The sequence below is a fragment of the Macrotis lagotis genome, chromosome 1 (assembly GCF_037893015.1).
Source record: "Macrotis lagotis isolate mMagLag1 chromosome 1, bilby.v1.9.chrom.fasta, whole genome shotgun sequence".
Lineage (NCBI taxonomy): Eukaryota > Metazoa > Chordata > Mammalia > Peramelemorphia > Peramelidae > Macrotis > Macrotis lagotis.
Window position 1 is genome coordinate 681,069,934 of NC_133658.1, and position 13,271 is coordinate 681,083,204.

General features: G+C 31.3%; 1 protein-coding gene across 2 annotated transcripts in view; it reads left to right on the forward strand.

Moving 5' to 3' along the window:
* CWC22 (CWC22 spliceosome associated protein homolog) overlaps positions 1-13,271 on the forward strand; it is an 80,780-nt gene that overhangs the window by 42,015 nt on the left and 25,494 nt on the right. For both annotated transcript variants that reach the window (XM_074215575.1, XM_074215576.1), the window contains one exon: positions 4,186-4,246. In XM_074215575.1, the coding sequence (XP_074071676.1) occupies positions 4,186-4,246 (61 nt within the window). The remainder of the gene's footprint in view (positions 1-4,185; positions 4,247-13,271) is intronic.

Consider the following 13,271-nt stretch of genomic DNA (forward strand, 5'->3'; position numbering starts at 1 on the left):
GCCCAAGTCACCCAGCCACTCTACACTTGTGTTGTTCCTCCCTTTTAGTGCTTTTTCTTTCACCTTTTAGCTGACTAATATTCTTCTTGTCATTTAATAGGGTGATTCAGGCCATTTAACAGGTACTTCCTCAACTTCTATCTTTTAAATCTGTGTTTTCCCCTTATAATCACCTAGTTGACTAAACCCTCTCCCATCTTCTCTAGTCTTACTCACCTTCTGTCCTGTCCCCTTCACCACTACTAGTCCCCCTCCTTCCTACTTATAATCTTTACTTCCAGAGTCTTAGAAAGAATAGATTATAAGATGTACGTGCTACTTCCATTTACTCTCTACCCTTTCTTTAACTTCTTACCATTTGACTTCCATCATGATAACCATTGAAATGTCTTCCAAGGTACTGATAAACTTTTCTTTTTGCTAGGTTGGATGTCTTTATTTTTCTTATCCCCCTTCCTTTACATTCCTAAAATATATGACACCGTCAGATTATCATCTCCCATTACTTCTTCCAGTTGAATATTTTCCTTTTTTTAGTGACCAGCTGAAAATCCATTTCCTTTATGAAGCCTTCTCTGGTTCCTTTTTGAATTGTTCATAGCACCTCACAGAGTCCTCTTCTTTGCATTTATTGTCTTATTTTTATTACAGCCATATACTAGTCCAGAGTTGACTAGACTGATTGGGTATTTAATGTTTAAAATAGAACAAAATACAAAAGTTGTGATCCATTGGACAGTTAATAAAAAAGAGTTTTCTTAGATCAGAAGAAGAGTATGCAGAACAGAAAATGGGTATCTATTGGTAGGGGATAGTACCTTCCATTCTTGGTCAAACGATTGGTATTAGTCACAAGTCAGAAGTTTAACTTCCCTTATTCCTTTACTATTTTTATAATCCCTTCTCTCATCTTTGGCTCTAAGAAGCCTCAACATGCATAGCAGCCACAAAGGCAGCCAGGTAAAATTAAAACCATCTCAGCAGACAGCCTAAAACTAGATTGAGGATAACCAACAGACCTCAAATTCATTGTTGAGTTAGGAGGGTATCTACCCAATCATATGAACACTTCTCATGACAGAATGGGCATGTGCAGTTTGTTCTAAGTACCATGAAGCTAGGCACTATGGATTACTTAAGAGCTTGATCAGACATTGAAGACACCAAGCTCATCTGCTACACCCTTGGACATTTCCAGTCATCTTGACCTTTGTATTGTTCCTGAACATATTTATGACTCAGGAAAGGAGAGTAGGAACAATGATCAAGTTGACCAAGAAGGAACCTTGGTCCTTTGAACCACTTAATTAATCTATAACCTTTTAATGAATAACCTAGCACATGGCTTTAGGATGTTACTTTCAAACTAAAGCCATTTCTCTATAGCTTAAGTCTCCTACCAGTGTAAAAGTTTTTGGAGCTAGAGGATATTTCTTTTATCTTTTTTTACTCCTAACACAAATATGTCATTTAAATTGACTTTGGCTACTGCCTTAGGCTGTTAGAAATTGTTGAGAGATTGAAGTCTAAAAGGCATTGTTTAAAAGACTAGTTAAATTTTAAAAAGACCTGTAGCGGGCTGCTACAGTAGATACAGATGTAGATACAGTGTTTTTATTGTACCAAAATAAAGTTTATTATAAGAATTTACTTTCTTTTTATTTTTTTGAGAATTTACATTTTTAAAAAGTATTTAATTTTTTTTATTAGCAAGAATTTATTTTCTTCCCTTTCCCACCTTTACAACAAAAGTAAAAAAATTGAAGCCCTAGTTTTTGTTAGGCAATGCCAATTCCCTCATTAATCTTACTTTAAATATATGTTTCATTCTACCTCCCAAGTCCATCACTTCGTTGTGTGGGGTAGCTTGTGGGGCCTTTTAAGCAAATCAAAACCAATTTTATTAGGTAATCTTTGAACAAACTTCTGCAAAATATTTGAGTTAAATAACTTTTTCCATCTTGTCTTTATTTAGTATTGGTCTATTAAGACTCATCTTAGCACAGCCTTATTCTTCCACTTTTGTTGGACCACTTGAATAATTTTGACTGATAACAAGTGTTTCCTTCCTTGAGGATTGGCTTGTCCTTTGAAAATGTTTTAAGTGTCTTTTTGGTTTTAGTTCAGTTCAGCTTGGTTTGACCTTTTTTTCAAATCTCCAAGGACTTTATATGATTTGAATCTTTCCTTTTCTTTAAATTTTAGATTTGTTGGTAGGTAGGCTTGATACTCTGCTGATTTTATTTTGACCAAGTATGCCCTTTTTTACTCATTCTTTCACCACTAATAATGCATTCACTCATTTCTAACACAACCTGAGACATTAAGACTTAAACATAAAGTGAATTTGTTGTTTTTATGTGTAAATTTGCAATGTCAAAAATAATTAACTTTCATAATTTTGAATCAGTTGTAAAATTTATTTTATTGGAGCTATTGGAAAAATTGAAAACTTATGCCAGGAACTAATCTATATCGGAGGTTTTAAATTTAATTTTAAAATACTTCATAGAACAATGAGTATAACTTCAACATGACCTCTCATGTTGGAAAATGACCACGTACTTTATAAATAAAATTAGAAACAAGAAAAATAAGCCTCTTCATGCAGCTGGCTTTCTCTATGATGTTTCACTTACTAGGCAAGAAGGAAAATAAAATTTAATAAGGGAGACAGCTATTTATTACTTTCTCCATCAACTACTTGATTTGTTTTTTCAAAGTTTAGATTTTTCCTATAATTTAAATTCTCTTTTAAGAAAATTAAGAAGAAACGCTATTTTAATATTTCTGGGTTTTTTTGAAAATGATCTCTTCAAAATTGACTTTGACTTTTCAAGTTATATTTTGTACAGCATAACTATAAAGGTTAATGATTCATTTAGATCAGTGGTTTTTCCTCATTATGCCTTATTTTAATGCATTGTTTTATAAAATTCAGCTGTAGTGGTAAGTTGGTAGTCAGGGGTGAAGTTAATGTAATGTAATTTTTGTTGATTTTTTTTATATTTTCAGTTCTAAATTTAAGCAGAATGAGAACTAATAAGGAAACATACCTCTTGTAAAAATCACATCAAAGTGTTAACATTATTCTTGAATGAAGTTCAGAGTTTCTGGTATTAATTAGATGTAAGGAAGAAGCAGTGAACCTGAAGCCAAAGAACTTGAATTCAAATTCTGACTCTGTTACTTTAATATCTTTGTGGTCCTGGAGCAAGTTATGTGACCTTTCTGGGTCTGCAAAATGAAAGATTGGGTCAGTAACTTATGAGCTTCTTGAGAGCAAGGACTATTTTTGTCCCCTTTTTGTTTAACTAATGCTTAGTATACCTGCCACATAATAAGTACTTAATCATTTTTGACTTCACTAGAATATCTCACTGAATTAAAATCATTGTTGACTTCACTAGACTATCTCACTGAATTAAATATTTTTTTATGATGTGTGATGTGACTGTTTTCCCCCAATAATAACATCAACTTGAAAAATTTCCATCTTCTTTCTGTTTCTACCTTGTCCTTACTATTTCATTTTTCTTAATTTTATCTAGGTAAACATTTTTTAACTCTCTTATTCTTTATGCTTTTCTAGAGCAGCTATGTGAAAAACTGGCTTACTTTGCATCATAAGATACCATATTTTTAAAGTGTGGAACCTAGGAGTCTGATGTCCTAAAATTCAGACATCTAAACTATTTTTTTTTTAGACTGAATTCCTGGATTGTTTAATTTGAAAATTTCAAGAAATACTTCAGAGTATATAATATGCAAAGACTCATAATTTTTTAGTTTTTATTTCATTATTCTTTTGTATTTTCAAAATTTTTTCTCACTGAGGAGGTATGCTTGAATTAGACTTATTTATTTTGCTAAATTTGTAACTAAAGACAATGAACTGAATAAATAAATCAAAACAAATTAAAGGACTTTTCTTTAGAGTTACTGTTAAAATACAAAGACTTAACACTGAAAATCATATGTGGTAATATTAATTATTATCTTTGATAGTTATGTATCTGATAAATATCATTTATTTTCCTTCAGATAATACCAGACTACTGAAATTGCACAAAACTATAATCATACAAGATTAACAATGAAAGGAGGTGCTGTGCTATTCATTTGTGTTCTTTAAACAAATTCTGTGACTTCCAAATCTAAAATATGCTTTTTTTTTGTCTACAGTTTAGATTTTGAAGAATGCGCTCACAAATTACTGAAAATGGAATTCCCAGACAGTCAAACAGTAAGGTGTCATTTTCTTTAAGGAAAAGTATAATATGATGTTTAGCAAAGTTAGGTTTTGTGAACTGTGAAAATATTATTCAGTAAAGACTAGTTTTCCTTGCTTTAATGATTTAAATTACAGAGCCTAGCATTGATATTACAAGAGGTATAGTATAGTAACCTATCCTCCATATTAATTTGTTTATTGGTAAAGGGGAAAACACATCAAATTTGGAGTTTGCATGCATAAATGTTTTTTGAAAATTTGGATGTAAATTTGATTCTTTAAATACTTTGATGAATTTGATTTGTGTTGAATTTTTTAATACAGTGAAAATTCTTTGTTAATGCAAAAACAGCAAAAATCCACAGCGTCTTGCTGTTTTATCACATTGTATCCGTAGTGCAGAAAATAATTCCCCACTACTTTGCCTCTATTTTTAGGTACTTATACCAAAAAATTTTCTAATTATCAAAATATAAAATAGTTCCTAGTCTGGTAGGGGAATTGAGTGGGAAATTATCAACTATTTTTCTCATTATTTGGTGTTAATTTTTAGTCTCCCCAATTTGATTGTAAGTTCTTTGACACCAGAGAACAAATTTCCTATTTTTTTATTTATTCTTGATTGCATTTAACATGATGTAATTTCAATGAGCCAAATCATGTCTTACCAATATTTCTATCACAATTGGGGTATCTCACTCTTCTTTTGGAAATAGTAGTCTTAACAAATCAGTCACAAAATTTTGGGGTTTTTTTTCCTATTGTGATAGTGACTCAAGTGCTCTGAAAGGAAGTAGGCAATATCTTCTTAAGTTTTAGATAAAGACTCCATGACTTGGAGTTTGGATCCAGTAAAAGATTGTCATAACAGAACTAAGCTCACTATTTGTCAAGAAGTTTATCACCAGAATATTAACCACCATTAAATGATAAAAATCATGGGCCATACCCATTTATAAAAATCATATATTGAGAGGGCAGCTAGTTGATGCAGTAGAGAAAGCATGACCCTGGAGTCAGGAGGACCCAAGTTCGAATTCCACCTCAGACACTTAATAAATACCTGTGTGACCTTGGGCAAGTCTCTTAACCTCATCACCTTGCAAAAAAAAATATCATATATTGAAGTGTGGAAAATGATGTGGTTTATGAATAGGGATATACCAATTGATGAAATCAAAAGGTTATTGAAAGAAAAGGTGGATATTTGTATTGATATGAGAAAAGTCATAGGTATCTGTGACTCATTTCCCTTTGCTATTTGTTCTCTTAACAAAAAAGAATTATTAAAAAAGAAATAAATTTATTTCTAATTCATAGTCTTTTTTTAGACTACAAGTGCTGGGTATATAATGAATATAACTAGATATGAGATATATCCAACCTGTCAGACCTTATAGTTTGAAGAGCATTTTAGGTTTCCATTCCACATTTTAGAAGATCAGGGGATTTACCTACATTATGTCATGTGAACTTTATAGCTTGCCCAGGATCAGCTTCTCTTTTGAAGTGGAGACTACCAATATCATCTACATTTAGAGATTAGTAAACAGACCCATATGGATTATGTAACCTGACTGAGTTCACACAGCTTTAGCACAAATACTTTTTTTTGAATTGTGACTTGTGCATAATTTTAAGGATAAATCAGAGTTGCAATAGTTGAAATGCTGGAGCAGTGATGTGAGCAGAAGATTTTTCAAATACAAATTCATCAGCATGTTATCTAACCTTTCCATCTTTGTATCACCTACAAATTTAAAGTTAGGTTGCTTTCTTCAAATAATGGACAGTATTAAATATAACAAAAGCAAAAGTAGTTTATTTCACTAGAGACCTCATCTTAGGTAGATTTAATTTTTTTCTCCCTTTTGGTGAGGCATTTGTGGTTAAGTGACTTGTCCAGCATTATACAACTAGTAAATAAATATCAAGTGTCTGAAGCCAGATTTGTACTAAGGTCCTCATGATTCCAGGAAGGATGCTCTAGCCACTCTGCCACCCAGCAGCCTCATTATTATTATTTTGATTGAATCTGTTTCACCAGTTCCAAATTTATCTAAACTTCATCCTATATCTCTCTGAAACACAATATTTTATTGACTACTATGTTAAAATCTTTGTAGGCTGTATTACAACATTCCCCTTACCTAACATCTAGTAACCTTAGAATGAAAAAAATGAGATTAGTTTAAATTGAGAGAAATGTGGAGAAAACTATGGTAGATGAAATGGCAGAACTAATGATAATAATAATATGGAAGATTGTCACTTAACAAGAAAAAATTAAGATGGTGCCTACTAATTCTCAGGTGAAAATAACAAGGAGAGAGAGAGAACTATATATTGTGTATGTTGAATATATTTATTGAATATAGCTAGATAAGAAACATATCCAAACCCTCAACTTTTAATTTGAAAAAGCTTCCATTCCATCTCCTATAAGTAGTTAGAAAGACTTTTTTATCTGTCTATATGTGGTCATCTATCCATATAATATAATTTAGAAATATCAATATAGTATTTTATATACTATAGAAAATAAATGTTACATTAATAATATATGAGAATTGACTATAACTAGATACTAAAGCATAGTCCAAACTTAAGACCTTATAGTTTGAATAGCATTATAGGTTCTCATTCCAAACCATAGGTGATAAATAAGATAGATAAATTGTGTGGAAAGAGAATCTGTAATGCTTCAGACCATTAGCTCTGATGGTTTGAATAAGTTTCATATCTACAGTTTTTGGTCTAAATAAATATATTTTATAGGAGAGGGTTGAAAATTACCTCTTTACATGAAGAAGTTAAAGTGAAATCTATAAACTTAAAACTGAATGGAGGAAGAGTATCTCAATTAAGATAAAAAGAGAAAACAGCATGGTAATGTATTACATGTTGCCACGCTTAGTAGAGGACATTGATCATACTTTCCTAACATTATGCTTATTGCAGATTTGGACAGATGTCATTTCTCTTCCAAACTTTTCTTCTGGGTCACAGGCTGAAGCCTAGAGTAAAAATCAAGTCAGAGGCTGAGGGAATATGACCATAGACAGTTACTGTGATCAAAGTACACACTCAGAAGAAGATAACAAAGTCAAAGCTTCTACATTCAAGGCCTCCAAGAAAAATGTGAATTGGTCTAAGGCCATGGAAGAGCTCAAAAAAAAGATTTTAAAAATCGTGTATGGGAGTAGAAGAAAAATTTGGAAGAGAAATGAGAGCAATATGGGAAAATCATGATAACCAAGTTAGCAACTTGGTGAAGGGGATACAAAAAATACTGAAGTAAACAACATTTTAAAAACCAGCCTCAGCCACATGGGAAATGAGGTCCAAAAGTCTTGAGAAGAATGCCTTTCAAAGCAGAATTGACCAAATGGAAAAAAGGAGATACAAAAATAAGCTCACTGAAGAAAAAAATTCCTTAAAATATAAAATGGAGGGGCAGCTAGGTGGCGCAGCGGATAGAGCACACTGACTCTGGCTGTCAGGAGAGCCTGAGTTCAAATCCAGCCTCAGACACTTAATAATTACCTAGCTGTGTGACCTTGGGCAAGTCACTTAACCCCATTGCCTACTACATATGTGTGTGTGTGTATGTATGTATATGTATGTATGTATTGTGTGTGCATGTATGAGAAATGGAGCAAAGGGAAATTGATGACATTATGAGAAATCAAGAACCAATAAAACAAAACCAAAAGAATGAAATCCTAAAAGAAAATTTGAAATTTCTCATTGGAAAAAACTGACATGAAAAATAGATCCAAGATATATAATCTAAAAATTATTGGACAACCTGAAAGCCAGGATCCATAAAAGGGCTTAGACATTCTCTTTCAAGAAATTATCAAGGAAAACTGCCCTTACATTCTAGAAGCAGAGAGTAAAATGAAAACTGAAAGAATCCACTGATCTTTCCTGAAAGAGATTCCAAACTGACTGCCAGGAATGTCATAACCAAATTTCAGAGCTCTCAGGTCAAGGAGAAAATATTGCAAGCAGCCAGAAAGAAATTCAAATATCATGGAGCAACAGTCAGTATAACACAAAATAGAGCACTTTATAATTAAGGGATCATAGGGCTTGGAATATGATACTCTGGAACGCAAAAGACCTTGAATTACAATAAAGAATCAGCAGCTAGCACAACTGAACACACTCTTTCAGGGGAAAAGATGGACCTTCAATGAAAAATATGAAAAAAAAAATAAACGAGAGGGGAGGAATAGAATGGGGGAAAATAAATTTAGCAATACTAGCATAAAAAAATAGAGCAAGTTTTCTCTGATGAAAGTCTCATTCCTAAAACATAGAGCACTGAGCCAAAATTATAAAAATAAGAGCCATTCCCCAGTTGATATATGTTCAAAAGATGAAGCAATCAGCGCTCTCTAATGCCACATGAAAAAAATTACTCTCACTATAGATTGGGGAAATACAAATAAATTCTGAGATACTACTTCATACCTATTAGATTGATTAATAGGACAGAAAAGGAGAATGATAAATGTAGGAAGGCATGTGGGGAAAATGTAGATTTGATTGTGATGGAATACTATTGTGTTTTAAGAAATGATGAGCAGGATACACTCAGAAAAGCTTGGGAAAGACTTGCAGAGCTGATGCAAAGTGTGTATTGTGGACAAAGTAATGACAATATTGTAAGATGATCAGCTATGAATGACTTATCTATTCTCAGCAATATAATGATCTAAGGCAACACTGAAGAACTTATGATGAAAAATACTTTACATTCCTAGAGAAAGAGCTCATGATGTCTGAATATAGATTGAAGCATAGGTTTTTACTTTATTTTTCTTGAATTTGGGGGGGCTGTTTTTTTTTCATAACATGATTAATAATGGAAGTATTTTGCTTGGCTACAGATTTATAACTTAAATCAAATTGTTTACCTTGTCAATGGAACAGGAGAGGAAGGGAAATAGGAAGGGAACAAGGGAGAGAATTTGGAATTTAAAAAGGTTTTTAAAACATGTTAAACAATGTTTTTACATGAGTTGGATCAAAGTCAAATACTAAGTAATATTTTTTTTAAGAAAGTGACTTGGGGCCGCTAGGTGGCGCAGTGGATAGAGCACCAGCCCTGCAGTCAGGAGTACCTGAGTTTCATGTATCCTGAAAGACACATAGAAGACTTACTACACATTGATTGGTTTGCCTAGTTGGTTACAATGTAAATGGTGCTAGCATTGTATTAGCTAGGCATGATAGTAGGTTATAAATATACAGCAATTGTTTATAACCTACAGTAATGGATTATAAGTCTAAAATGTTTAAAGATTCGTCAATTTAGACATCTTTGATAGCTCTTGGATAGAATAGTTACTGACAGAACAGGATAACAATGAATATGCAAACTGCAACTAATTATAAGCAGAATTTTGATTTTTCTTAATATAATGCAAGGTCTTAATATAATTTAGCAAACTTGAAAGTTATTTTTTTGTTGTTGTTCTTTTAAAGTCTTATTTGATAGCCAGAACTGTATTATCCTGGGTAGAGTTTTGTTATTCTCTTACCAAGTGTACTTCTTAGAAAACCATAAAATCCTAGGAAAAAAAGGACTAAGATCTGTGAAAAAAAAGTATTATATACCTGTGTATAGAGACATTAAATCTGTTGCTAGCTACTGAGAACATAAATATCACTATTGCTTTTTAAGAAAGTGACTATTGAGGTTTTACTTTTTCTATAAATCAAACTTTAATGCAATAAGCTAAAAGTGTGTAGCATATATTTACATCTCATTTTGAATAATTCAAAATGAAAATAAGATTTAATAGAAATACTGACTTTTAATAGAATTTTTCTTCTAAGATAATTCTTGACAATTGACATTTTCTCATAATTTAAGTTGCAGAGATAGAAATTTAGGTTTACATCAAGGGAAAATTATAATAATAAGAACTGATCAAAATGGAATCATATGCTATAGAAAGTAGCAGACTTTCACATTATAAATTTGGTGTGATTTTGTATCTATTTAACAAATGTGACTTTTATCAGAACACTCTGTGATAATTATTTCCCAGCTTTCTGTTTCCTTCTAATCTTGTCAGTTTTGGTTTTATTAGTGCAAATATTGGTTAATTTAGTATAGTCAAAATCATCCAGTTTGCAAATTATAATGTAATCTAGTTCTTGCTTGATCATAAATTTCTCCCTTTTCATAGATCTGACAGGTAGAGTATTTCTTGGTCTGTTAATTAGTCTATGGTGTCACACTTTATGTCTAAATCCTGAACCCATTTTTCACTTTATTTTGGTATAGGGAGTAAGATGTGGGTCTATATAACTAGTTTTTGACTTACTGTTACAGTTTTCCCAACAATTTTTGACACAAGTAAGGCCACCTTTCTTAACATTTTTTTCATCAGTTTCCTTGATATTCGTGACCTTTCATTGTTCAAGATGAATTTTGTTACTACTTTTTTCTAGCTCAGTCAAATAGTTGTTTGGTAGTTTGTTATGACATTGAATAAGTATTTTTATTTAGGTGGAATTGTCATTTTAATTATATTAGCTCAACTTAATCACGAGCAATTGACATTTTTCCAGTTGTTTAGATCTGACTTAATTTGTGGGAGAAGAGCTTTGTAATTGTGTTTAAACAGTTTTTAGGTTTGTCTTGGAAGGTCAATTCCCAAGTATTTGATGTCTACAGTTACTTTAAATGGAATATTTTTCTATCTTGTGTTATTGAATTTTGTTAATCATATTGAAATGCTGTTATTTATGTTGGTTTATTTTATATTCTGCTACTTTGCTGAATTTGTTAATTGTTTCAATAGGTTTTATGATGATTTTCTTGGGTGTTCTAAGTATCTTATCTTCAAAAGGTGAAAGCTTTGCTTCCTCATTGCCAATTTTGATTCCTTCAATTTCTTTTTCTTTTATTATTAAAGCTGGCATTTCTAATATTATATTCAATAGTAATGGGCAGCCTTGTTTCACAAAACCCTGGTTTTATTGGAAATGCTCCTGGTTTATCTCCATTGCATACATTTGTTGATGTTTTAGATATTGCTTTTTCATTTGAAGGAAAACTCCATTTATTTATTCCTTTACTTTCTAGTCTTTTTAATAGGAATAGATGTTAATTTTGCCAAAGGCTTTTTCAGCATCTATTTTACATAATCATAGGATTTCTATTGGTTTTGTTATTGATATGTTCAGTTATGTTAGGTGTTTTCCTAATATTGAACCATCCCTACCTACCTGGTATAAATCCTATTTAAGAATTTTGCATCAATGTTCATTAGGGAGATTGGTCTGTAATTTTCTTTTTCTCTTTTTGTTCTTCCTGGTTTAGGTATCAGCAACATACTGGTTTTATAAAAGGAATTTTTCAGAACTTCTATTTTTTTAAATTAGCTTACATAAAATTGGAATTAATTGTGCCTTAAATGTTTAGTAGAAGTCACTTGTAAATCAGGCTCGACCTGGAACTTTTTCTTGGGAGTTTATTGATGGTTTCTTCAATTTCTTTTTATGAAATGGGGTTATTTAAGTATTTTATTTCTTCTTCTGTTAATTTGGACAGTTTGTATTTTTGTAACTATTCATCCATTTCACTCAAGTTATCAAATTTATTGGCAAATAGTTCAGCAAAATAGTTCTGAATCATCTTTTTATTTTCCTTCTCATTGGTGGTTAGTTCAGTTTTGATACTAGTAATTTGGTTTTTTTATTTTTTAATCAATTAACCAAAGGTTTATCTATTTTATTTTTTTCATAAAACAATTCAGTTTTATTTATTAGATCAATGGGTTTTTTGCTTGCAATTTTATTAATCTGCCTTGATTTTCAGAATTTCTAATTTGGTATTGTTCTTTTTCTAGCTTTTTACCCAATTCATTGATCTCCTCTTTCTCTGTTTTATTCATATAGGCATTTAGAGATATAAAATTTCTCCCTAAAAACTTCATTGGCTGCCATAAATTTTGTATGTTTCATTGTTATTTTCTTGGATGGAATGATTCATTATTTCTGTGATTTGTTGTTTTATCCACTAATTCTTTAAAATTAAGTTATTTAGTTTTCAATTTATTTTCCATTTATCTTTCTATGGCCTTTTATTGCATGTAATTATTATTGCATCATGATCTGAAAAGCATACATTTTTATTTCTGCCTTTCTGCATTTTAATTGTAAGGTTTTTTTAAACCCTAATACATGGTTAATTTTGGTATAGGATCCATATACTGCATTAAGTTTTCTATAAATGTCTATCATATCTAAGTTTTCTAGAATTTCATTCATTTTCTTAACATCCTTCTTGTTTATTTTGTGGTTAGATTTATCTAGTTCTGAGAGAGGGAGGTTTTGGCCCCCCATTATTAAAGTTTGCTATCTGTTTCTCCTTGTAGTTCACTCAGCTTCTCCTCTTAAGAATTTGAGCACCATACCACTAGGTACATACATGTTTAATAATGATATCTCAGACAAAGCAAAAGAAAAATAGATCTCATTAAAAGGGACAATGAAGGAAACTACATCTTCTTAAAAGGCTGCATAGGTAATGAAGTTATATCATTATTAAACATGTATGTACCTAGTTTGGGGGTAAATAAGAGAGTTCCTACTTAGGTATAAGGCACTATTGTCACAAGAAAATGTAAGCATTTCAAAAAATTGTTTCAATATGTACTACCTTAATAAGAAAATATTCTCTTTTTTATTCTGAGCAATTTCAGTTGCTAATATTGAATTTAATAAAGGAGGACTTGAAATGTATTATGATAGATGTAGAGAAAAATTAAATCTTTAATACTTGAGCCAGTGTTTCATTTTTTTTTCCTCAAAGGAGAGAATATGTGGATTGAGTAAAGATTTTCAAATGCTACTCGGTCAATAATAATAATAATTAAACTCCCAATTTGGAATATGCAAACAGAAAAAAATTATAAAGAACAATTCATACTAGTTTTCATTCTTCCCAACAATATGTTTACATTAACATTTATGCCAACCTTGTATATTTGTCCTCTTATCCATTCCC